Raw genomic sequence first — 27286 nt, forward strand, 5'->3', positions numbered from 1 at the left:
GAATAGTATTCATCCAAAAAGAAAAAAAAGGAATAAGCCATCAAGCCATATAAAGACATGGATGAATCTTAAATATACATTGCTTAGTGAAAGAAGCCAGTCTGAAAAGGCAACATATGTGTGATACCTCCCCGACTTTTTTTTTTTGACATTCTGGAAAATGTCAAAAAAATTCTGGAAAGGGTAAAACTACAGAGGTGGTAAACAGACCAGTGGTTTCCAGAGGTGTGAGAAGGGTAGAGGGTTGAGCAGGTGAAGAACATGGGATTTTTTTAGGGTGGTGAAAGTATTCTGTATGATACTGCAATGTTGGATACATGCCACTGTGCATTTGTGAAAACCCATAGGACTTCACAACACTAAGAGGAAACCTTAGTATATGCAGATTTTAAAAATTCATTGTGGAAATTAAGGGCTCCTAGAATGGAATGCAGAACATAACAAAGGAACCTAACTATATTATAAATGTGTGAAACAACCTAACTGAGGAGGGTGAGGGAAAGATGCTGGCCTTAAGAAACTTGGGAGATGAGGGGGCCTGAAAGACTAAAGACAAAAGGAACTATATAAAAGCACTCTGCGCCCAAGCGGGGTGGGTAGCAAGTCTGGAATCATTATACGTGAACACTGGGACTGAACAATTATGGAAATGGTTGGCAGATGGTGGGACCCAGGTTTCTCCCACCTGTTGGTGTGGGAGGTTTCAGACAAGCAAGGGAGAAGGCTAGAATGATCCATATGGCAATGGATTGGGGTTGGAGACGTTGGTATGAACTTATATTTGGTTTAATATAGGTACAGATGGTTACATGTAGAAATATTTATGGATATGTGTATGTACATGACTTAGTGTACACACACATGAACACACACTTCCTCGCTCTACCGTCTGAGAGGACCTAGAAGCACTGATGCCTCAGTAGCACAAGAACATCTAGCTCCCAGGTCTTGGTTTCTAATACCATTATCTAATAAAAGGAAACAAGGCTCCCTGGAGAAATAACTGGTTTCAAACCGGGCAAGAAATAAACAGGATAAGCCTGTGGCTCCTTTTAGTTCCAGAAGTAAGCAAGTGCTCAAATGAACAAACCAAAACAAAGCTGGGGGGCATGTCGAAGCCAGCTCTCAGTGGCCAAAGCTGGAACAATTTGAGCAGCTAAATAAATAACATAGTATTGGATTATAACCCAAAGTATAAAATAAATATCCATTCTGATATAAATAAATGATGGAATAAATAAACAGGGGGGACTAGGCAAACCTCCTGCGCAGAAGAATTCCAAATCATCTATGTAGATATTTTGTCCTCAGGAAGGTGGAGCACAGCTGCCTGCTTCCTTCCATAGCGACTTCCTTTCGAAGTTTGAGGTGATAGTATTATTTATTATTTATGATAAATATTATTTATGTAGCCAATTCTCTATTGATGGGCTTTTTTTTTTTCTGTTCTTTTGCTGTAAACAGAAACAGTGCTTCGGTGAACCGCTGTGCACATGTCCCTCTACACGTCTGTATTTTCATGAGCTAAATATTCTAGGGAGGATGTAACTTTAATACCTTGAAAGGTATATAATCAAGTGGTTCTTCAATATGCTTCTATGAATTTATACCCCTACAAACAGTATATAAAAGTACCAATTTCTCTACCCACAAGGGTAGAGAAATTCTTTATTAAAGAAAAGGTCTTTAATAAAAAAAGACCTTTTACTAATCAAGAGTTAGAGGACAGGTGTCCCGACAGAAAGATGGATGAAGGACCTGAGCAGGTAATCTAGAAGCCAAATAGTACAAATGGCCTATAAATATTTGAAAACAAAAAAACTGGGAAAAAAAAGTGCAACAAATGTTAACTGGGTAATCATGAAAAAAAAATGCAAAATAGAAAAATGAGACATTATTCTGTCCGTTAGGTTAGTAATAAAAAAAGAGCTGTAACAACTGCTCTTGGCCCATGTGTAGGAACAAGGATCTGCTCAAACTTGTTGATGTTGATGAATAAACAAATAGAACCTTTGGAGGCCAAGGTTTTTAACATATACTTTTGAAAAAAGATACACATACTTTTATTTATGCCACCTTACAGGAATTTATCCTCAGACCTTAATTAAAAGTGTATATGTATAAATATGTTCACTGCAGCATTGTCTGTTACAACAAAATAATTAGAAATAAACTGTCCAAAAATAGGTTACTTAATGATGATACATCCCTAAGATGAAACGCTTGGCAACTGCTGAAAAATACGTTGACATTCTTATATATTTAAACAGGTATTGTGATTGTATGATTAACGTGTACCAATTTAACTGAAAAAGACAAACATATATTCTGTGGCTAGAAGGACATATGTTCTATAAGACATGGCAAACATGTTCCAAGATAAGGACACATCGCACAGTGTTTATCATGGGGGTCTGTCTGTGAGAACAGGGTTGCAAGTGATTTCTGTCTTTTGTGTTTTTCTCTCTTTCCCTTGTTTTCTGCATTAAGCTTCTCTTTAAATTTTGTAGTTAAAAAACAGCTAGAAAGTGTTCAAAACTATGCTGATTCTACCTTTGTTGTGTCTTTCTTTTCTACCCCTTCCCTCCTGTCTCCTTCAACATGGCTCTAGCTCAGACCTCCCATCTCTCACTTAAACCATTGCATCAGCTTCCTGTTGGGTGTCCCTACCCTAACAAAAGGGTCTAACCTGTCACTCCTGTGATCAGAAGCCTCCGGAACTCTCCCTGTGTAGCATAGTGTCCTGGGTCCTTCTTGTCCCCCTGTTGCCACAGACCCCCACAGTCTGGCCCTCACTTACCTTCCAGCTTCAGTCTCCCTCCCCATGCCCTCCCCACAGAGCACCTGCAACACCCGTCCCGTTGGCCTACTCAGCTCTCTCTGGTCTCTTTACCTGTTGAAAGTCTACCCATCTTTCAACGCCTGCCTCCTCTAAGAAGCCTCCTTCTGTCATTACCTCCCCCATAGCTCAATTCACTTGGTTTGAACTTCTTTGATGGCCACGATCACCAGCTGCCTTTTAGTATAGTGATTTCTGGAGGATCCTGCCTCCTCCTTTGGTGTCCTTCATATCAGTCAAGGACTTACAGGGTCCGGACTCAGGGTGCCTGGAGCACACAGTAAGGGCTTCATGAAAGTTTTTGTACAGAACTGATGAGAATTGCCTCTGTCCACCATGTGCTGCAGATCGGAGTCCACTCTGCCTTGTTCCATAATTATGTGTTAAATATGTGTGATTTGGGGGCATGTAAGAATCTATTAAATTATACATATAAACTATCACACTTGAAATTTATGTGGCATAAAATTGTGCATGTATTAAAATACAAGGTTTATGGGCATATCATTTACTATTCAGAAAAATCTTTTCTTCCATAACTGGCTAGTAAACAGTTGAGTCTGAATTTAATTTTAGGCAATTCCTTGGAAAAAATGATTCTGTGGAAACCCAGGCATGCCCTGGAGGCAACCACAGATAATTATACAGAAAAAACCACTTTTCTATAGTATTCCTGCTTTGATCCTTCGTTAATCTTTTCTTTCATTGAAAAGTGACAGTATTTCAGTGAAGAGAATACATTTGGTGGCAGCAGTAAACATGCTTTGTTAACTGTGGAATATCTTTAACTATTTTATTCTTTGTAAAATTGGGAGGTTTTAGACGCCTAGCCTTCCTTTTCATTCCACCCCCACCCTCATACTTGGCCCCTCTCCGCTGTTCTTTGCGGCTGTCGTTGCGCTCGTGGGCATCCGTGTTTCACAGAGAGCTGTTAGTATTGTAGTGAAACAAAAACAGGAAAGCCAGCCACTTCCAGTGTTTCTTGGCATGAAGCCCCTTCTGTGTTTCACTGAGGTGTCACACGAGTCAACTAGACACTGGTGGATGACTTTCTTGTTCCCACTTAAGGACTTCGGGCCTGGGGGATATTGATTTTTGTAAAAGATCAAGCATGAATGATGTTCTGAACCGGAAGTACAAGTATACTCTTTTGGCATATCCTGTCTCCAGAAAAACATGCCCTGTAACCTGCAGTCCTTTTGGAACTTTGAAAGACCCTTTTAAAAAAATCATTTAAATGATTGGGCAACCCTCTCCTAGAAAATTAATTTTGTTGCAGTTGTGTGAATATTGGTGAATCCTTCTTGTCTTGGGTCTGTCTGGGGATATGGGTCTCACGGGTGGTACTGCCAGCATGCATATCTCTTTGCCTGGCCATCTGTCCCGCCATCTATCCATCCATCTGTCTATCATCCATCCATCCACCCATTGATCCATCGTCTCCCCACAACTGGGATCCGTCTGAGCAGGAATCCTGTCTGATTCATCTCAAAATTCCCTGCCACACCTTCAGAGAGACCCATATGTCATAGAGGCCCAGTAAGTGCCCTAGATGATGATGGAGGTGCTTACTTCTCTCAGCCCTCAGGACCGTGTGTGTTGGAGAGCTGGTGCTGAGAGTAGGGGGCCCACTTGCAGGGCTGGGTGTCATAAATGGGCCCTCAACCTCACATAACCCTCCAGTGTGCTCTCCCAGTTCCCCAACCTCTTGGAAATCCCTTAGAAGTGGTGGGCAGGGCAGCTTGGGTGGTCCCGCATTTAACAATTTTTCTGGGGTGTGTGTGTCTGTATTTGACTCTACAGGTCAGTTTTTGGGTTGTACGAGAAATTCTAACAGCACAGACTTTAAAAATAAGGGCAGAAATCCTGAGCCATTTTGTGAAAATAGCCAAGGTAAGTGGTTTTATTTATTTTTTTTTCCTTTCCTTTCCTTTCTCTTTTTGTCTCAAAAATCTGTTTCCTCAGTTCTTTGGGAGCTGATTTGCACTGGACCTGCCGGGCAGAGTTCAGACAGGGGACTGTGACCTGATTTCCCCAGACAGAGGCAGCTGTGGACCAGCCTGCTGCCTGCTTGGCCTCCCGGCCCTGGTGCACATGTAGGCACATGCCCTCCACCCCATGATTTTGGCAGCCAATGCTTCTCTTCAGCTGGCCTTTCACAAACTCTCCACGAGGCCCCAGGGGCTACCCTTGGGAGCCGTTTATCCTCCTATTAAGATGTGCTGGCACTGGGGGTTGATGGATTTCAGTTAGCATCAGTGTTTGCGATACCATCACATCCTGCACAGCTCTATCTCCAGTCAGCAGAACTCACCCCGCCCCATCCTGCATTTAAGGCCTGGGCCTGATGACTGGGCTGCCCCCAACTCTCACCTCCTGACCCTAGCCTGATAGGGTCGGTCCACGCCAGTTGTTCGGCACCAGGCTCATGTCTTTACCCCACCTTTCCCCTCCTCTTCCCTCATCTCTACCAGCCCAGGCTGTGATCCCATGGGCCTTCCTGGACCCACTCTCATCACTTACATGGTCCTGCCAGCTCCTCGCAGTATCCTGCTCCCGACCACTGGGCTTGCGACTCAGCAGAGCACTGTTCTGCCTGGTTCATGACCTGCTTCGTGTGTGTGTGTGTGTGTGTGTGTGTGTTGTCTTCCCACTCAAATCCTAGGTCAGCTAAACTTTACTGAGGTCTCTTTTAAGCCAGGTGCCATAGCAGCTGCTTTACAGAAATGATTGTACTCAATGCTCACATTATTGTTACCCCATGTCCAGAGGAGGGAGGGGAGGCTTAGAGAGGTGAGTGTCCCCACCCAGGCGCCACAGTGAGTCAGGTGCAGCACGGCTCTCTGCCTTCAGGGGAGCTGCTCTGCTGCTCCTCGTGCGAGGTGAAGCGCATGGGCACCTTGGTGTCCTTGCATTCTGAGTGCTGGAACCATGCTGGGCTTAGTGACACTTGTCGATGTCGGTGAGTTCATGCCGGGCCAAGAGAGGAAGTGGGATGAAGTTCCGGTCCACCGGGTGCTTTCAGTTTGGAAATTAGTTTTACAGTTCCCACCCAAGGGATCCCAAGTGATTCCTCCTTAATTTCTGCCATCTTCCAGTGGCGGATCATCATGCTGGCACTGTGTCCTGGGTGTGTTCTGTGCAAGCCCCCTCCTTTTTCTGGGCCTTGGTTCCCCATCTATAAAATGAAAGGGGTGGATTGGATAATCTCCCAGAGAATTTTCAGCTCTAAAAGATGTCCTGTGACAGGCATGGCAATTCAGATACAAAGGATGAAATTCAGTTCACTCAGAGGATCTATTCTTTCACACAGGAAACAATTAGGGAATGTTACAAGATGCATGAAATGAAGTATTAACTTCTGTGGTAAAGGACGACATCTCTGCATGGGAACGGAGCTGTGAGGACCAGGCATAAGGGCTTTTCATTCATTTGTTCTTTTTACTAGGCCCTGCTGTGTGCTGTGCTAGGTCCTAGGGATGTGCTGGTAGACACAACTTCATCCCTTCTCTCAGGGAACACACGGTCCAGGGTGAGAGAGGGGCAGGTAACAGCAAATACAGTCCAGTGTGCTAAGGAGATGTGCAGGCAGGTGTGGGGGAGCATGGTCAGGAAAGACATACTAGAGGGAGTGGCCTCTGAGCTTGGAAGTCCCCACGACAAGTGATGGAGGGTGGGGTGGGGTTGGGGACAGTCTTCCTGACAAAGAACAAGTAGCACACATCACACTGAGCGCTCACCCGGGTGCTAGGCACTGGTCTGGGCAGTTTAGGGCACTGTCCCACGTAGCGGAGGTGCCATGAATTCCCTTCCTTGTTTTAAATATGAAGACGTCAAGTCTCAGAATGATTAGGTAACTTGCCATAGGACACAGAAGTACTGGGAACTGGGATTGGGACCCGGCCTCTTGGTTCCATAGTGCCTGCTGGCTCACAGACTTCCCAGGCTCCCGAGAGTAAGAAGTGGGGCCCCGGTCCTGTGAGCAGGTTTCCTTCAGCATAAAACCGAGAACAGAGCAGTCACATTTTTCTGCATTTACTCTCGCCCATGTCTCCTTCTGTTGCCCTCCTTGGGAAGGAGCTTGTCTGAGACGGAATGAAACCCAAATGTTCTCACTAATGTAGGGTCTGGTTCAAAGGAGCGTGGTCTAGTGGCTGGAGCTCCGTCTTCCCAGCTGAGGGGATCATGCAGATTGAGAACATCTTCCCTCCGCCTCCCTCATTCCAGTGTTACAGTAATCTCAGAAGGCCCACGCTGACGCTGTTGGCACAGCCGGGGCCTCAGTTTACAGAAGCCTGCTGGGACAGCTCAGATTCACCTATTAAAAGAGCAGAAAGGATATTATCAGCCCTCACCCCGACCCATGTTTCTGTCCAGCAGCCAGACTAGTCAGCTTAGGAAATTTTGCAAATGTTTCAGATGCAGACTCACCTTTAGACAATTTGAAAGAAAAAGAGCATATGGTTTCTATGAACTTCCTAGAACTATTTTCTACATGAGATATTTTTAAGTTTAATTGAATTTCATAAATATGCCATTTGGTAACACTTGAGCATGTTTGTGTTCTGTTGTTTATAGCAGCAAAATAATCTACCCCATATCTTTTTTTTCCAGAAACTTCTAGAACTCAACAACCTTCATTCTCTCATGTCTGTGGTGTCCGCATTACAAAGTGCACCCATCTTCAGGCTGACAAAAACCTGGGCTGTAAGTTAATCTTCCTAGGTCTATTCCTTTGATTTGATTTCTTTGGTGAAGTTCTTCGTTCCTTAAGCCCCAGAAGGCTTTCTCTGTCCTTGGCCGACGACAGAGGATTACTGTGGGTTAATGAAGTGCTCCCTGGGCATCCTCTCTTCCTCAGTGACCTCATCCCCATTTTGGGACAAGGAAATTGTGAGGCTACCGATGTGGCTAGGGTTGGAAGGCCGCCTAGAGTGGACCTTTCTGGACCTGACAACATCATATGTGATGGCTAGGTCAGTGGCATGACTTCTGCCCTTTGTTCCGAACTGCCCTTGGGAAGTTTTCTTGGGCTAATGGTTTGCAGCTGCCCTGGGTTGCTGGCCATCCAGTTAAGAGTTTCTCTGGAGAAACCTGTGACCCTCATGTAGGGAAAAATGATTTTTTTTTTCCTGAAGGCCATGGATAATTTCAGCTCAGAGGTGGAGCCTGATAGTTATATAATTGAGTCTGTAGGAAAGTTTTTCTGCTGTAAAAATACTTTAAAAATATCTCAGACCTCTTTCTCCTCCTTAGCTTGGCACGGTGCCTGACATGGGGGAAGTAATTGCTATTTCCATAGCTCGTTAGCATTCACCTCCGGCCTGCCTGGTCCAGGGTCTCTCGCAGTCACACAGCCCAAGCCTTTCAAGATCTGTTTATGTCCCACGGAACCGAAGGAAACTATATGGAATTGTCAGCTGTGTTTCTGCAACTCATTTCTGAACTTCCTTCTGCCAGTCTGTGGGGCTGGGCTGTGTTGCAGACTTGGCTGGTTCAGGGGCCTTTAAAATACTTACGGATTGTGTTGTAGGTGATCAGAATTGAGTCTCGTTTCTTTAAATTGCCATTTTCCATAGATCAGGCCCCAGCAAAGTGGAGCAAGAAGTGTTAGTCTGGAGTCAGAAAACCGGGTTTGCATTCAGGCACCATGCAGGGTGATTCTGTCTACGCAGAGAGGTTGGCCTGGATCGGTGGTTCTCCATCGGTGCTTCGTGGAGGTTCCTTGGAGCTGCCTGGGGACCAGCAGGGGCTGAGGGAGAGGAGGGAGGGCGCCGAGCAGACTGCCTGGGCATGGTTTCCACCAGAGCAGCTCTGTTTCTATTGGTTTTACGTCCTGGGCTTCTGGGTGAACTTCAGTTGAGCAATGGCTTTGGAGGTTGAAAGCAGGTTTGGAAGCCACTGGTCTCTGTGGTTGCTGCCAGCCCTGTGATGCCCTGAGTCCATCTGAGCCGTGAGGCTTTTTTCAGAAGTTGCTTGGAGATTCTTTCTCATGTGAGTTTTTCATCATTTAGACACTGCTGTTGCTTCTGGGACTGCCAGGAGCCACGTGTGGACTCGGAAGAACGAATGACGATTCTCAGGGTGCACAGACCTTTCTGTCAGTAACACCAGGACTCTCAGTGACCCATATAAGCTACACAGTGGGTGAGGGCATCAGGGAGCCAGCCCACGGGGCCGGGGTGGCTAAGGGTCCCACACAGGGATGCCACCCACGCAGGGATGGGCAGGGCCCATGCATGAGGCTTTGGCCAGCGTTCCCACAGATGCTGTGCTCTGCCCAAGATGGTGAGGCAATCTTCAGGCCAGGACAGCACCCGGGACTGCTCCATGTGGCTTGACAGAGTACAGCTCCAGGGTGGCTGAGTTGCCCCTGCTATTGATGGGTCCTTGCTGCAATGAAAATAAGTCTCCCACAGCTCCTCGGAGAGCCTGGAATGCAGTATCTACTCAGGACCCATTTCACAGCATGAGCTTCCTCACCTGACTCCCTTCCAGGCCACGCGAGTTGACTCTTCTTCCTTACAGATTTGCCAGGCATGTGCGATTGTCAGTGTTACAGATGAGGAAACAGGGGCACAGAGAGGTGGGATGACTTATGCAGGTATCCCCAGCTAAGAGGCAGAGCTGGAGTCAAACCCAAGCAGCCTGGTTCCAGAGTCCCCTCTCTTAACCACCACACCCCATGCGGCTCAACAAGGACAGTTCCAGCTACCTCTTGTCACTCAAAACAAGAGAGGGGTCCTGTTTATTTTTTGGTCTCCTCTATGCAAAGTGCTCCAGTGGGAATGTTGAAGATGGGATGTCAGTGCTGCCCCAGGCCGGTGAGCCTCTGACCTGGCTGTGGCTGCTGCTGGCCTACTTTGGAGCACATCCTGCTTCTGCTGTTAATTTCTGGTAATGAGATTAGCTGGAGAAATGTTGCCAGAAAAGAACTGTTTACCCTCTCCCCACTTGTCCCTTGATCTGGGAAAGAGAAGTCAGAGGAGGGAACTTAGGGAGGGGGCACATGGCCAGTGAGCCGGAGGGCTGCAGCCAAGCCTTGCAGCTGCCTTTTGGCCACTTTTTCCTTGGTTAGTCCATGGTTTCTGTTGCTCCTCTAGTCCCCCAGGGCTGGCCACTGACTTGGACATCTCAGCTGGTGGGAACCAGGGAGAGGACAAGAAGCTGAGATTATGTGTCACCAAAGGACAGGGGCCTAGGGCAGCCACACATCTGTTCTTTTTCTGAGAAATCTCCCCATTGCCTCCTAAGGGCTGAGAGCCAGGGCTGTTTCCTTGGGTGCAGGGGACCACTTACCAGGGCAGAAGGCGGGGAGATGCAGTGTCTTAGGCGATAAGAATGGCAACTGCCAGCCATTGTGTCAAGGAGAGAGGAGGTGGCACACAATGTGTGATTACAGCGTGTCATCTCCAAGGTCAAGTGTGGGGAGCTGTTTGTTCTGGCAAACCCACCATTCAGTCTCTGTTTCATACCAGACTCTCCCCTTTTGCCCACCTGTTCTGTTAGTCCAAGGACGGTGGTTGGTGCAGAGCATTTGGAAAATGGAGGGGGCCAAACTCACCATCTTTCTCCTTCATCCGAATACCCCCAGTCCAGTGGAATTGATGACTCCAGTGTATTCCTGATACTCTCTCTCCCCGTGTCCTGACAGAGCACACAGGGCATCTGCTCTGCGGTGTTGTTTACAGGTCTGCCTCCACCTTTGACTTCCTTCCTCCATGACGAAGTCTGATTTTTTTCTCTATGTTCCAGGTGCCCAGCTGAGTATATGCTTGTTGTTTGAATCGTATATGTTTGTTGTGCTGAATTGCATCCTTCTTTTGCTGCTAATTTCTGGTAGTGAGATTAGCCATAGAAATGTTGCTGTTTCTCCCCTCCCCGCTTGGCCCTTAATCTGGGACTGGTGAGATCTATGGGCTCACAGAGCACGGAAGAGCAGACACACCAGCCACAGCAACCAAAGGTCAGTGCTTTGTAGTCTTGGTTTTGCCAAGAAGGTTCCAAGAGTTGCAGTGATCTGTGCAAGGTCAGGGGGCTGGTGAATGACAGAGCCAATGTGATGTAGCCTTGTCTTGCTGAACACATAGTCCTTGTTCTTGGCCAGTGCTCTGGATGGCTTGTCTGTGATGGGCCCTGGTGTTGGAATCAGGCTGAGCACAGGACAGGGAAAGACAGGCACACATACTTCTTGGGAAGCGGGGCTGGAGAAGTGAGGCTGGCACAACAGACCCCCTGGAGACAGGGTGTGGCCAGCTCCCTGAGTGCTGTCCCTGGGGTTGCATTGAAACCCTGGATATCAGGGAAACCTGGATGGAAGGGGGTCACATCAGGTGGGAGGAGACCTGTCACTTGGTTTCACCATGGATGGCCTTCTGTGAGGGCCAGTTGGTGATTAGCTGGCGGGCAGGGCAGCCTGTTGGCCTGTCCATGGCCGGCGCTGAGTACCAGCAGCTGGGTGAGCTGGAACAGGACAGGGGCTGACGTCGAGCCTAGGCCCGCATATAGTAGGCCCTCAATAAATACCGGCTGGATGCACAAACATGGAGGGAATCACTTTCTGCTGGCCTGGAAAAGCACAGACAGGGTCTGATTTATCCCAGCACTGGGGCCACTTTGGAATATTGGCTTCCTCGAAGCTGTGACACCTAAGCAAGAAGCCCTGGCGGCCAGTTCAGATTTCCCAAGCACACGTACCGTGTGGCTCTTATTCATCCTGCAAATCAAATATTTATCAAATGCCTCCTCCATGCCAGGCCCTGAGGCTACAGTCAAGGCCCCTGTCTTCAAAGGGCTTTTATGTTACCCAGGGGAGACAGACACATTATTGAGGGAGAACAAACATGTGCCTCGTCTGACTGGCACAAGATGTGATCGATAACACGTTTGTTAACTGCATGGAGTGATGAACAAAGGGCTGTCAGATGGGAATGAAAGTGATGCCAGAGACCAGGACAGAGGACGTGATGGGGAATGACTGGGCATTCGGGCGGCCTCTCTGAGAAGATGCCCTTTAAATTGAGACCTGAGTGACAAAAAGGAGCCAACCACGCCAAGATGAGGGCACAGCCAGTGCAGAGGCCACAGTGGAAGAGACTTGTAGCCCAATGTGGCTGGAGTGCAGCGGGCCTGGTGGGAGGGGCTGGTGAGGATGCTGTGGTCAGGCAGCGGGGCCCATTGGGAAGGGCTCAGCTGGGAGAGGAGATAGGTTCTAGTTCAAGTATAGTGAAGGGTTTTAAACAGGAGACAGATGTGATCTGGTTTACAGTTGCTTTTTGTTTTTCCAATTACTGTTTCTACTGTGTGAAAAACAAATTGGGTAGGGGTGCCTGGGGGAGCAAGAGTGGAAATGAGGCTGCGTTAGAGGGTTAGGGCAGAATCCAGGAGTGAGTTGATGCTGGCTAGCACTGGAGAGGTGGCAGTGGACATGGAGAGAAAGAGACTGTTAAGGGAGGTGTTGAAGACAGAGTTGGCAGGATTTATGACTAATGGATGTCAGAAATGAAGAAAAGAAAGGAATGAAGGGTGGTTCCTAGGTTTGGGGCCTGAGCAGCTGGGAAGAGGGTGAAACCTTTTCTCTAATTAGAGTGGTCCTAAGAGGAGACTGGCTTAAACAGGAGTGTGACCTGGGGGTATGGAATTCCTGGAGTGTGTGTGAGTCACTCATTAGAGTGTAATCACCGTTGTGTGCTGTGCATCACATGCGCACGCACACACACTCTGCTTGTTCTGTGCACGTTCCTGTCATGATGCACTCTTTTTCACTGAGTTGATCCAGAGAGTTTAACTCATCTGCTGCCGCAAAGTGAAAACTGAAGTACTTGGCAGGGAGGAAATCACAGCCGATGGGTCAGGAGGGCCGGTCTGCAGGGTGGTGACCTGGAAGGAGAACCCTCCTGGGAGCAGGGCTCTCACTCCCACACATCTAGGGGCACAGGGTCATTGAGCTCTGGGGGTTCAGAGAATGGCCACTTTACAAATATCCTGGGAAGACAGGTGTGCGGCGTTCACGAATTTCTCTTTTAGTCTTTAATCCAGGAAGTGCCTCTCCTCTCTGCATCCGATACAGTGCCTAGTGCCCCTCCGAAGGCGGTGACAGGTGTGGGCTGCCTGGCTGAGGTGGGAGGCGAGGGGCAAGGGAAGGCAGAGGAAACTGACATTTGCAGCCTCAGATTACTCACTCCCCAGTCATTCCTTGGGAGCCTGGCCTGCACTGCTTCTCAGAATTACGAATTCTGATGTTTTCACCCTCATCTTCCCTGACTCTGCCACAGCATTGGCCACTGTCACCTCTTCCCTTAATAATCTCTCTTCGCCTGGCTTAGTTCTCTCCCTGCATTCTGGCTCCTCCCTGATTGCTTTTATCTCTCTCACCCACTGAGTGTAAGTGTTCTGCAAGGCGCTGACCCCAGCTCCCAGCTCCCACCTTCCCCAGTCCGTTCCCTGTCCCTGGGGATCTCCCTGGCTTGGAGAGCTTCGTCCATCACCCCTGTGCCCCAGTGGTGGCTACCTCCTCGCTCACGGCCCAGCCTCTCTCTGGAGCCCTAGCTCCGCGTTCCCACGCCTGCTCCACAGAGCCCTCTGCTTGCATGTTCCTTTGACAGCTCCCCATTGGCATTCTGAAATCAGACTTTGGTTTCCAGGAGGTGATGGTGAGTGCCAGGAGACTCTCCCAGCAGACTGTGTTTTGGACTTCGAGGCAGTATGGTAGACTAAGCTGACAGGGAGTAAGCCCCTCCCTCCCGATTTCCTGCTTCAAACACACAAACACAAATAAACCAAATTAAAAACCAAGAAGCAAAGCTGAACCAGAAGCCAAGAAAGAGAAGTCACCATGTGCAAGAAATAAGGAATGCTCTCAGATTCAGCACAGTGAGCAGAGTTCAGAGAAAGCGCTGTGTGGAGACCTTTGCAGCTGGGGGCTGGGGTTCCAATGCCTGCACATGGAGGGGCTGGAATTCAGCTACTGACGGGACTCAGAGAGTCAGCAAGTGTCCCCCCATCAGAAATCTGCCCAGCCTTGGGGAGCCCCAGGGGAACACGAGTGGAAAAAGTCCTGTGAGAATGCCACCCCAGCCTGTACCTCGGTAGCTGTTGGGTCTCAGTGCACATGACCTGAATTAGCATGGGGTCCCCAGGGCAAGAACTGAGGGGTCACTGTCCTGTGGAGATTAAGAGCGTGGACGCTTGAATCAGACTCCCGGGCTCAGCCTTGGCCTTGCCTCTAATGGTAAGGATTATATGAATAAATATATGAAAAAAAATGTCTGGAACCGTGCCTGGCACCCAGTAAGGGCTAGGTAAGTGCTGGCTGCTTCTGCTGTTACTGCTATTACTTTCAACCCTTCTTGGCTGTTCTCAGATGGGCTGGCAGAGGCTGCCATCCCTGAAAGCCAGGTCCTCTTATTTATGACCTGATACCATCATCCTCTTCCAGCTGGCCTCACTTCCGGTCTACTCTCTTCCTCACACCACCCCGGACCCACTGATACACAGCTTGGGTGTTCTCACTTCCCTGGGTAAAGCCAGTTTTTAGCATTCCCCCTCCCTTTGCTCGATAGAGGGTGTCTGTGCTCACCACTCCTCCAGAGCAGGATGCTCTGATGTAACTATTTTGATGCCCCCCTTTTTAATCCATCTTTTTAAAATTCATTATACTACTTCTAGTTTTATAATAACAAATATTGTGTCAGTCAGTTTTTCGCCATCATTTGGATTTTTAACCCTGGACTTCTGCGATCCCTTTGAGTTAGGGAAGATACTGAGCTTGGATGAGAGAGAGGACTGGTGTATCTCAATGAGTGTTTTGGGGGGAGACTTGCATTTGGGAATGTGGCACTTGATGAAGACTCCTGGGTAGGGAGATTCTTGCAAAGTACGGAGGACACTGTGGAGGCATTTTGGCAATGACAGCAAATATCAGAGTTTCATACCTACTTCACACCTACTTCCTGATCCTAAAAAACAAACCATAAACCTTTCAGCTGTGGCCAGTGGTGCATCTGCTGCCACCAGCAACATAGCAACCCAGAGCCCCAAGTCACGTGCAGAAGAGACGCAAGAGTTGGCCAGAGGAATTTCCTGTTCAAACACGGCCATAATCAACTCATTCTTTCCCCTTGGTTAGTATCCACTGTTCATGCTTAGCTGCTTATGATTGGCACCCTGTCGGCAAGTTGAGTTGGAGTATCCGGAAAAGTAGAATAAGCAGTCAAATTGGTCATCACACGTCCACAGGATCCAAAACGGCCAAGTTGAAAGCATACTTTGCCAAATGGCGAGCTTCCATCTCTCTCTTACCTTCCCAGTCTCGTCCAGGGCAACACTTGCCTACATTTCTGCCGAACTGCTGCTTCCTTGAGCATCCCTGTGTGTTCCTACCTCCAGGCCACTGCTCCTGCATTCTTTGACCTCCGACACCTCTCCAGCCCTGACTCTGCTGGTTGAAATCCTTCACAGCTCATTTCCAGTACCACCTCTTCCTGGTTCCTCCTTCCCATAATGGAGTGTGTTCTCTCCATCTAGAGCCCTCTCAGAATGTTTCTGATTCTTCCTTGTCTTAGCCAGAGTTTTTCAAGGCTCAAGTCAAACAAATGGGGGTACATATTTGGCGTCTGACTTCTCACCCACACAGATGAACTCTGGACCCAGAATGGGCCCTTGGCAAACTTCCATTCAAGGACCAGTCTCATCCTCTTGGCTCTACTCTTGGGGCTTTGTGGTGGTGTCTCCTGGGGTTGTCATGAGTGGAATTAGAAAAAAATTTAGCAAAATTATTGGAAACACATGATTAGAATTGACCTACAGAATCATATGTTGTGTGTATCTATGCATTGTGAATATATGTATGTGTATATGCATATGTGCATGTAAATTGTTAAAGAATAAATTTTTAAAGGTAAAATCATGACTCATACAAGTATAAAATGAATACTTGTCAGAGGTTTTATTTAACTCATTAATGAGCGAGAGAATCAGTAAGATATTACAACTGTATCATAAGAGAACTGGGAACATTACACTTTTATAGTCAGGTGAAGAATTCTGAAATAGTCTTTTAAATGGATATAAAATTAGTCAGTATTCCCACGGTGATAATCAGTGGGATTCCATGAAGCATAATTTGCCTTTTTATGGACTGGAATTTTTTGCATTACTGCATTTTCTATAGGTTAACATCTATTGTACAGAGTTTAAAATAGCCTTAGTCAAAGACTAATATGGACACTTACTAAATTTCAAAGTCACAATTTCCCCTTATGTTACTTGTAACAGTCTCTATGGCATCTAATATTTTACGTTAGATATATGCCTTTGTGGCTTAGTTCTCAGAAACCAATAGTTTATATCTAAAGAGGTAAAAATTACTTTTTTTAAAGAACCCTAGTTTCATTCCTTGGTCATTCCATACTCAGTCTGTTGAATCCACTGGTCCATAGATTATCCCCAGCACTAAAAATTCTTTTCATACCAACGGTAGACACTGGAATTGAAACAGAATTTTGAGTCAGTTTTAACATATTTGGAGAAACAGGCTCTTTGTTGAAAAGCATTTCCACGTATCAAGAAATGTTATTCTCTTAAGGCAAGGGAACAAGTTACCAAACTCCTCATAAAGAGGATTTGGAGGGCCTTTTTTTTTCTTCCATGAAGACAGCTTCCAGATTTGAACTATTTACCAGAAGAGGGGATTTTTTCATCGTTAATCAAACACAAGTACCACTTACAGGCTCTTGGAGCACGATAAGGGAAATCTCCAAAAGCAGCCTGCTCCTTCCGGTATTTGACCAAGATCTGTGATCGTCCTGGCTTTTGATCCTGTGGCTTATGAATCCCATTTCTCCCTTACAGCTGATACCTGCCACCATGAAAGTGACTTAAAATCATTATGCAGGGACTTGATTTTTACCTTATAGTTTTTTGTTCACTTTGCATTTGTGGTTATGCCCCTTGTTCAATCCTAGTTTTGTGTATTTCTGCATTTTTGCCTTATTTGTAGAAGTTTTACCTGTTTTATTGCTATTTTATAAAATTTAGTTCGTGAGTTTAGTTATCATGTCTATAGGTTTGGTGTTTTATCTTGTCTTTTTAAACATATCAGTTCCTAATTTTATCTATTAATCAATTTCTCCTACTTTCCCGCCCCCTGTTTTCCAAGCTTCTTGAGTTGAATTTTAGTTCATTTATATTCTTACTTGTTTAATTTTATAAGAGTTAAAAACCATGCATTTTCCTCTCAGAACAGTTTTGGCCTCATCACATAGTTTAATATGCAGTGTTCTGTATGTTCTATATATTTGTAGGTTGCAAATAGTCCATAACCTTGCTCTCATTTCATCTTTTACCCAAGAATTATTGGAGTGTTCAAAATTTTCCAAGGAATTGAATCTTTAAGTTATCATTGTTAGTTTTCTCATTCTTTTATTCACCAAATCTTTAGGCAGTGTTTTCTTTGTCTTAGGAACCATGACAGACGCAGGGAACAGTGGAGTGAAAACAACCGACATGGTTGCTTCCTTCATGGGATCTGTCATTTGCTGAGTGAAACACAGATGTAATTACACAATTAATCACAATCATAATAAATATTATGGAAGAAAATCTCAGCATATCCCAAGATTTCTAAACTTTATTAGAGGTGAACTTGCCTGCTATATTTAGTGAGCTTTTCCTTACCTCTTTCCCTGAACATGAATGTTTTTAGTATCTGACTCAGGTAGGCAAATAATTTGTTTTCTAGTGTGTAATTCTGATGATTTCTTCCTGAGGCTCCCCATAAACTCTAAAATCTAAAGGAACCTCACTCAGTTCATAGGAGGTTTTCAATTTATGATTCTACTTGTAATAAAAGTTTAAAACATGTGGAAGTAAATCCTCTTATTTCTGAATAAACAGATCCTATGTTTAAAAAATTATATCTGGAAAGATTTTTTTTTCAGCATAATGCGTGCACAGTAATTTAAAATAATTACTAAATACTGAAAGGCTTAGTGAAGCAACAAATACACATTGCCCCATTTCTTTGTACCCTACTCATTCCCCAGAGGCAAATGCTTAGCATTATGTAGCAGTTTCTTCAGGTAGTTTCTGCTGCATTTCCACCGAGGTGTTTTTGTTGTAATTATTTGATCCATTCACTTTAGACAGTATGTGGCGACTTCTTTGTATGATAGATGTTGGTTTGGTTTTCCTGAACTGCTTCCCCTCATTCTGTAAAGACACTCATATTATTATAGTTAAGTCACTTTTATTAAATGAGTCTTCATGTTTTATTTATTAGGAATGTGTAAATATAGTTCTCTGTATAGTCAAGTGGTTAACTATGAATAATATGTCGTTTCTAAAATACTCTTTTATTTCCCTGGAGTTTGTAATTCCCTTTTAAGAAGAAAAGTCTTACACTAGCTACCTCTTATCTACCAGATGTTTTCTGTGTATATGTAACATATACATATATAATATATATAATATTATATAATATCTTACCAGATTTTTATGTATTATATATAATCTTAAAATTATTTTATTTAATTGATTTTATTTTTTATTATATATAACAAATATATCCATGCCCCCCAACAAATGTTTTGTCCTGTCAGATTGTCTATTGAGCCTTCTCTTTCTCTAGATGCATCTCTTCTGGAGTTGATACAATGTAGACCAAGTTGTTCTTAAGGCTTGCTGTCCATCTGTCATCCCAGAACGTCCCTTTGCTACTGCTGGATTGGACCCACTGTTTCCTATATCCCATATCTTCATGTACTTGCTTTATTCTTTCATTTTGCTAAGGGGAAGTTCTCAAGTAGTATTCAAATACTTGCATTGGGAGATAGATATTCTGAGCTCCTCATGTCTTCCAGCATCCTGTGTATTACGAGAAATCTGATGCTGTCTTGAATCTCATTTGTGGGCTCAGAAAGGGGCAGATGAGTGAGGGTAGCCAGATCCAGCCCTTCTGACTGTGTGTGTCAGTGTGTGTAGTGGGTGGAGGGTGAGTAGGTGTGTATATAGAGGCAAGCTAAACAGAGGGAGATGTGGCCTGGAGGAGCTTGGTTTTAAATTTAGGAAGCATGCAAATGTGATTGCCTTTGGTTGTCCCACCCCACTGAAGAATCCCAGTTGTGGGTTTGAGGTCAAGCTGCAGGGTGATTTTCGGGGACATCTTCCTGGGCTCAAACTTCATGTTGCCCTGGTCATGTCCATGGGAGGACACAGATGACATGCTTATCACCTCTGTGGTGCCTCATGCATGGAGGCATTTGACAGGCTAGGCAGAGAGGCTGGACATGCCAGGAGACATGGGCAGTTCCTCAGCTGGGTCTGGAGACCCAGTGGGGTGAGAGGTGAGCACTGGGTGCCAGATTGGCTCAGCTGCAGTGTGTGTCAGGATAACACAAGAATTTGTTTGACTGCTGAATGAACTTGGGTCACTGCCAGAGAATTCAGTGGGGTTCTAGGTTTCATTAATAAAGAGATGACCTCCCAGCCAATTGGGTGAGGGTCCTGCTCAACTTTACAGTGGGGCAGTTCACAAGTCGAGTATCTGGTTCTGATCTGGGTATATATTGTTCATTTAGTGAATTTCTCATTCTTAAATGTTCATTTCAAATTCCTCTCTCTATCTAGCTTTCCTTGACGCTTCCCTTACCGATAATTTACTTACTGTTTGTCTGGGTTCTTAGTCTCTATTTACTTACCATGTTGCTAGAATATACATCTCTCTCCTCTATCAAATCAAGTTCCCCAGGGATAACTTAATCCTTGTGATTAGAAACTTGAAATAAAGACAATAGTCCTGGCTCCATCTTTGTCCCTGGGCTTTGTAAAGATCAGAAGAGTTGTGTGTTATGGTGCTTTACAAACAGCAAGTGGGAGCTGGCATTATTTCCTGTCCATTTGTTAATATGATGAATAACAGCCTTAAATTAGCAAGCCAGTTAAGCAGCTGTCATTCCTAGCATCTGTGTAGTGTCTCCACCCTGATGTATCCTGAATTTCTCAATGGAAAAAAAAAAGCTTGCTATTTATTCCTCAGCTTTTTCAGCACTAGGACCTTCCTTTCAGCTTTTTCTTTTGCCTCTGCTCTCTGAAGTCCTTAAGCTGTCACTGCTCAGCTGGGCTGTTGCACAGCTGCATCCTCTGTGACTCCAGAGGCTGAGGATCAAGAAATTGGCCAAGGCAGCCTGGGTTCCCTGATGCACCAGACGTGGCATCAGTCTGGGATTTGCAGACCTGGGTCCCCGGAACCCAGAGGGGCTACTTGTACAAAAGGTCCACTTACTTGGAGCTGGTCAGTCACTGTTGTACCTCTCTGCTGTATGATGGAGCTGTTGACCACTGGCCTATGTCAATCTGATGGATGTGGCAGGTCTCCTGGTCCCAATCCTTGCACAGACCACCACACTTGACCAAGGATACTCCCGGCCTAGGGTCCCTTCGCATTTATACTTCTGGGCTCAGCCATGGATCTCAAATCCCAGAGGCACTGGCCCTGGAAGCTGAACCTGGGGGAGTTGCCAATATCAGCCACATGCTGTGCCAAGGCCAGCACTCTTTGACTGAACCTTCCCCAGACCCTCTTTTCAAGCCTGCTCTCCTAGCCTAGCCTCCTTTCCTCAAAGCCATTTTATTCAAGGAGACTTATTGCCATTTCCTGACACTTGGCCTTGACTTGGGACATGTAAGGTGCCCACAGCATGAGTCCTTAGCATCCAGTCTGGAGAACCAGGATTCAGTTTCTATTCCTTCCTTCCACGAAGCCTCCTTACAAACATTGAGACATCCCTTCCCTGGTGACCAGCTTTACATACCAGTAATCTCAGTCATAAAGGATCTCTGGGCTGTGGGTGCCTGCTCATCCTGTATTTGCGTAACTAAATTACCCCTTAGACGACAGTATATGGAAAAGAACTTGGCTTATTTTGACTAAAACACTGTACACACCCAGTATAAATATGACCCAGCCATGGACCATGGGGAATCTGGAGGAGATAGCCCAGGGTGGAGCGATGGCCAACGTACACAGGTGAACCGTGTGGAATTTCCTGGGGCCTTCAGCAAGGGCAGAGATGTTGAGGAAAGAGACCTGATGTGGCTGTGAAAAAGCTCTAGGCAACCTTGAGCGATGTGTTTTTCTCTCTGAGCTCCTTGCTGCCGTAGGGTCTGTGCGCCTGTGGAGGCGGGTGCTCTGTGGAGGACTCTGGCTTCATTTAGAACAGTGGACTGGGACCTTTGGAGAGTGTCTTCCAAGTGTGAGAGTCTATGAAAAGTGACAAAGTTGAGGCGATGAAAACCTTTCCATCTCTATGTGAAACAGCCTCTTAAAATTCTTAGCTGTGCTCAGGATTCTGCACACTGAAGACGTCCCGTTGAGGATGTCTTAGTTTCCTTTTAGTCTTCGCCCACAGTTATCCTTTCTCTTTAGCTCATTCTGGTTTATTTCTCTTCTCTCTCATACACTGTATTTTTTTTTTCTCACTCTAGCTTTTGAATCGAAAAGACAAGACCACCTTTGAGAAACTGGACTACCTGATGTCTAAAGAAGATAATTACAAGCGGACTCGGGAATATATCCGAAGCCTGAAGATGGTTCCCAGCATTCCTTATCTAGGTAGGAGTCTGATTTGGCTTATTATTTTTTAAAGAAACCTGCTAAGTAACAGATAAGATTTTTTTACGGTTTCTACTTGAGAGGTTTCCAGGAAGCAGCATGGGCCATGAATGAAAGGGTAATTGGCTGGCTGCTTGGGTTGAAGTAGACTTTTGATGCCTCCTGAGGATGGGAACCTTGATGAGGGCCTTGAAACAAGGGCATTCTGCTGCTTATACAAATGACCTATGAATCCCAAGCCTCCCCGCCTGTGGCTTAGAAGGGTCACGTGACTCTTACCGGTTTATCCACATCCTCCCGAACTGGGCAAGTGATTTGTACCAACAATTTGTACCAACCAAAAGATTTGTACCAACAAAATTATTATAATGATTATTGATTTTACTGCTTAGAAAATAATGCATGTTCATCATAAGGAATTAGGAAGAGAAGAAAATTAATATCATTTGTTATCCCACAAAGAGATAATCACATTTCCCTTCATACCTTTTCCTTGGTTGAGGTGCATATAAAATCTGTATGTTTGCTCTATTGTGAACATTTAATGGTATTACCTGCATCTCTGTACTATGCCTCAGTCCCATCAGAAGGATCTGTCCAACTGGAATCTGCTCTCTAATATTGACATTTATAAGTTGTTCCTACATTTTTGCTGTTAAAATTTTGCAGTGGACATCCCTTCTACAGAAACTTCCTACATATAGTTATGATTATTGCCTTGCAATGAATTCTTAGAAGTGTGATCATTGGGTCAAAACTTGTGCAAAATTGAATGCCTTTTCATGTGTATTTTCAAAACACTCTCCATAGAGGTTGTAATAGCTTGTATTTTCATTGGAAGGGGACAAAATTGCCTGTTTCCCCATGTGCACAAATACTGTGTATTTTCATATGCTTTTTTTTCTTTTCCTTTCTTTTTTTTTTTTTTTCTTTGTCAATTTGACAGGTGAAAAGTACTTCTTGTGGTTTGGTTTCACAGTTACGTTAATTTTATTAAAATTGTCTATCTTCTTATGTTATAAAGTAGTATTAATAATGAGAGAAATTTTATGGATGTGACCCCTAATATTTTCAGAGGTTTAGTGCAAATTTTTTTGAGATACATTTTTGACAACTTTTAGATGTCTTCCATGAGTTTTATTTAGATTTTCTAGTTCTTTTAAAGCTAATTTGGAAAATTTGATCTTCGTAAAAGATTGTCCATTTGATCCAAGTTTTCAGAATTATTAGCATAAAGTTTTTTCCTTTAATTTTTTTTTTTTGACTGCAAGGTTTCACATAATTTCTTACAAATTTCAACCTCCTGTGTATGTGTGGTTATATATGCCTTGCATTCCTAATAGTTTGCACTTTTGTTTTCTCTTTCTTTTTATAATTTGCTTTGCCAGAGGTATGTCTGTTGGTATTTCCAAAGAATTGGACTTTGTGTTTGTTTATTAGTCAGATTGTCTTTCTGCTTGTGCCGTACTTCATCAGTCTGGGATGTGCTCTTTCTCTTCGCGTTTTTAAATCTCTGAAACTGGGATACATCTTTCAACTGATGGTAACAAAGCATTGTGGCATTGCTTAATTGGCAGCAGTTTTTCTTAGTGATACATAAAATAAAGGCGCATCCTAAATTGCTAATAGGAGACATCCTAAATTTGATGAAATATGGAGTTTACGCTTTTGTCTTTTATAATTCATTTCTCCTTCTTTCCTTAAGTTATTGTAGACAAATGATTGGCTTATTTGTATATATACTATGATTTCCACTTTAATTGGAAAACAGTGAAGGGTATACATTGTCCTTTAACTGCTGCTTTTGTTATTGTATCCTACATGTTTTAATGTGTAGTGTACTCAGTGATAGTCTTTGAATGTTCTGTAATTATAGTTTCAATTTTTCTTTTATCCAAGTATTATTTAACATAGTGGTTTTTTAATTTTAATTTAGGGCTTGAGGGTTTTTTGTTTGTTTTTCAAATGGCCTTATTGAGATATAATTCATGTATCATCCATTTAAAGTGTACATTCAGTGGGTTTTAGTATATTCAGAGTCATGCAACCATCAGCACAGTCAATTTTAGAACATTTTTATCACCTCAAAGAGGAACCCCACACGTGTGAGTAGCCATCTCCCTCCCACGCCCTCACCCTCAGCCCTAGACAACTACTAATCTACTTTCTGTCTTCATGGATTTGCTTATTCCAAACATTTCATATAAATTGAATCGTACAATGTGGTCTTTTATGGCTGGCCTCTTTCCCTTAGCATCATGTTTTCAAGGTTCATTCATGTTACAACACGATCAATATTTCATTCCTTCTTATTCCCAAGTAATATTCCATTGATTGGATGCACCACATTTTATGTATCCATTCTTCATTTGATGAACATGTGAGTTGTTTCACTTTTTGCTTATTATGCATAACATCACTATGAAGGGCTTTGGTTTTTTAAGTCTTCTCTGTAATTTTTTTTAAACACTGATTTAGAATATATGACACGTATGCTTCCTAGGTTTTTAAAAAATGGTATTTGTCTTGTGGTTTAATGCAAGATCAGTTTGTGTAAATGTTTCATGAATGCTGGAAAAGAAGATGTAATCTCTCAAGTTACTCTTATAATTACATTGTAACATTCAAATTATTCATTTTCAACAACCTGGTCTATCAAGGACAGAAATATATGTTAGAGTCCCCTTTCATTTCCGATAGTTCCTGCCTTACATTATTTAGTATATGGTTGGTCCTCCATACCCCTGGGTTCTGCATTTGTGGATTCAGCCAACCCCAGACCAAAAATACTCAGGGAGAAAAAATCCACAAAGTTCCAAAAAGCAAACCTTGAATTTTGCCAGGTGCTGGCAACTATTTACATGGTATTTACATAGTATTTACAACTATTTACATAGCATTTATGTCATGTTAGTATTATAAATAACTTAGAGATGATTTAAAGTATAGGGCAGGATGTGCTAGGTTATATGCAAATATTGTGCCATTTTGTATAAGGGACTTGAGCATCCCTGGATTTTGGTATCCATAGTGATCCTGGACCCAGTCAATCCCCTGTGGGTACCAAGAGATGATGACAGTATAGAAATTTGTAACAGCTGTAGATTCATCATGAAGTGTGTCCCATACAAAATGATCTTGATTCCATTTATTATTTGTTTGTACTTCTTTGTCTGATATTAATTCTGTCAAATCTGATTTATTTTTCCTTTGCATTCATTTTATAAACCTTTGACTATATTTTGGGTTTTAATATTTTAAGTTGTTTAGTTTTAGATGTAATCCTTGAAAACTGCAGAGTTAAGCCCAGAGACCTGGCCTTTCAGTAGGGCAGTAAATGTCTTTCCCATTTGTTTAGACATAAGCCATGTTATTGGCTTGATTATCATTCTTTTTTAATGCTTTCTTATCCTTTCCTTGTTCTCTTCTTATGTCTTGCTGTAAACTAACTGCAGTGTGCTCTGCTTGGTAAGGGGAAAGCCCCATCTCAGATCAGCAGATGGAGGGCATGTTGTAGGCACAGCTCCCAAGCCCATTCCCACGTTGCCTGAGGCTAATCAATTAAAGGATGGGTTGGTGGCATTAGGGTGAGGGCAGCTAGTGCAGCCCACTGGTTCAACGAGCAGAGGTGCTCTGGGATCTTAAGGATGGGCTCTTCTCTCCTTATAAAAGGATCGTGAGAGCCGCTGTGATTGTCTGCTTTCTCTGTGCCCAGCACTTTGCTAGTAGGCATTTTAATGCATCATCTCAATGAATGCTCACAATGGCCCACTGAATACGCAGGCGCTGAGAGGCTGCCTAGGGTCACATAACTGGAGAGTGGCAGAGCCAGGTCTTGGCCCAGATGGTCTGGCTATAGGCCCCAAACTCTGGACACTGCCCTCTCCTGACCCCCCACCTCCACTGCTCAGGTTATTATGTTCCTACTCCTCCCTTTCAGTTGCCACCTGTACATCCTCTGCCATTTATGACTTGTGAGTGGCCTCCATCGGGCACTGCATAAAGTGAGATGAATTGTCTTGGCTCTTTCTTGTGACACTCTGTTCTTGGACCACAAACTCTTGGGCTTCCGCGGGATTGGTTAGTGGGCCTCAGCCAAAGGCAGACTGGACCAATACCATCTCCCCTTGCTAACCTGTGTCCCTTCTCATCAAACCAAGCGTATGTTCCCAGATCCCTCCCCTTCGGGTGAGTCCCCTACTCAGGCCACTGGCCAGAGGCCCCTTGGGTGTGACCACGATGGCTCTCATCAGGCCAAGGGACAGATCTGCACTTGCAGCGGGCACACAGTCTGCCCCAGGGCCCCTGGCCACTGAGTCTCTGGACAGAGGCAGCCCTCCTGGTCCTTGATCACCTCATCTCAGCTGCCTCTTCCTGGCAGGTGCTTCCGGAGGGGCTCTGTGAGGGCCTCTGTTCTCTGGCAAGATCCTCCTGCTTGCCTCTAAGTGAGCCCAGCTTCATTGCCTGCTCTGCTCCCTTTCGCCCTTTGAGGATTTCTCTCCTCTCTCATGCCAGTCAGACTGCATTTCTCATCCTTGCATCGGGACGACTCCTGACATCTACAAGTCAGATTAAAAGAACAGGAGCAGACTCCAGTGTGCTTTCTGTCCTTAGGATGGCTTGTGAGGTTTACCATGGGGGCCACCACGGTCTCCTTAAAAAGAATGAAGCAGGTTCCCACTCTGAGGCTCAGCTGGGCTGTCTGTCCTGAGGGCAGCTAGGGCCCTCCCTGCACCTCTGATTGCCATGGACAGACCCTGCCCAAATCCAGGTTGTGGTTTCAGTACTAGATTTCTCTTGAAAACCCAACCTGTCCTAGGGGTGGATTTGTTTATCAAAAGAGGAAGAGTTACATAATTCCTGGAAAGTGCAATATAGGAAAAAATGTCTGAAACCATTTCTTTTTCCCCTGGCAGAGTCCTCACTCTGGGTCTTTCCCTGGGGGAGAGGGAGTTATTCTCTGGAAGGGGAGGGACGTTAAGCCCAGCCTTGATATTTCCAGCTGCTTTGTTCGTTTGGTTCGTGCTTGAGACCTTGAGTGCTGCTTCAGCGATTTTTTGGCTCTAGTAGCAAGCATGGGTTTTATTTTCATAATGATTCTTTTAAACCTCTGTGGAAGGTTCTACACTAACGGGTTTCCTGGGACTATTCATATGCGTGTCTCTTTCTCACTGTAAAGGTACCCTCATGTCCTACTAGCCGTTGTTATTAACATTGTGGGCGTGTATTCCAGCTCCTTTCAATGCAAATTTCAGAGCCAGTTGGCTGCACTTTGGTGCACTGTTTCTCGTGAAACATAATTTAAAAAACACTCAGGGAAAAACCTACTACATTTAAAAAATAAGACTCTCTTTGTCTCAGAAAGTTTATTCCCATTTACTTCAAAGTGTAAAAATAGTGACGGGAAATGGTCAGGTCAGTTATTTGCAGCTTAATTTTATCTGATAGCAACTCCTTGTAAATACCCAGTTCAGATGGAAATGATAACAAAAGCAGGCAAAGAGCTGTGAAGAGTGGCTACAGCATTTATTTCTAAATAGCTTTATTGACTTAGAGGGTGTTTGGTTTTCACTACCTGTAATTACCTCCAGGAAATAGCTAAATAAAATTAGGAATGTAAAGGACTTTTTAAAAAAGTCTAGAGCCTGATTCTAAAAGTAACTATAGGCAGTGTGGAAAATTGTGATCTCTCAAGGAACAAAAACTAGGCATTCTGACAGTTCTGAATAGTAAGAGAACATTTAGATTCTTGGTAAATTTACCCAGACTTCTAATATGTGAGGTAAATTTCTAGAACCTAAGCTATTCCTTCAAACAAGCAAATCCTTCCATTTTTA

General features: G+C 44.5%; 1 protein-coding gene across 15 annotated transcripts in view; it reads left to right on the top strand.

Moving 5' to 3' along the window:
- Positions 1-27286, top strand: part of RALGPS1 (Ral GEF with PH domain and SH3 binding motif 1) — a 262169-nt gene that overhangs the window by 98159 nt on the left and 136724 nt on the right. For all 15 annotated transcript variants that reach the window (XM_074362245.1, XM_074362244.1, XM_074362246.1 and 12 more), the window contains 3 exons: positions 4643-4732; positions 7454-7546; positions 21323-21449. In XM_074362245.1, coding sequence (XP_074218346.1) covers positions 4643-4732; positions 7454-7546; positions 21323-21449 — 310 coding nt within the window. The remainder of the gene's footprint in view (positions 1-4642; positions 4733-7453; positions 7547-21322; positions 21450-27286) is intronic.

Source organism: Camelus bactrianus, chromosome 4 (assembly GCF_048773025.1).
Source record: "Camelus bactrianus isolate YW-2024 breed Bactrian camel chromosome 4, ASM4877302v1, whole genome shotgun sequence".
Taxonomy (NCBI): domain Eukaryota; kingdom Metazoa; phylum Chordata; class Mammalia; order Artiodactyla; family Camelidae; genus Camelus; species Camelus bactrianus.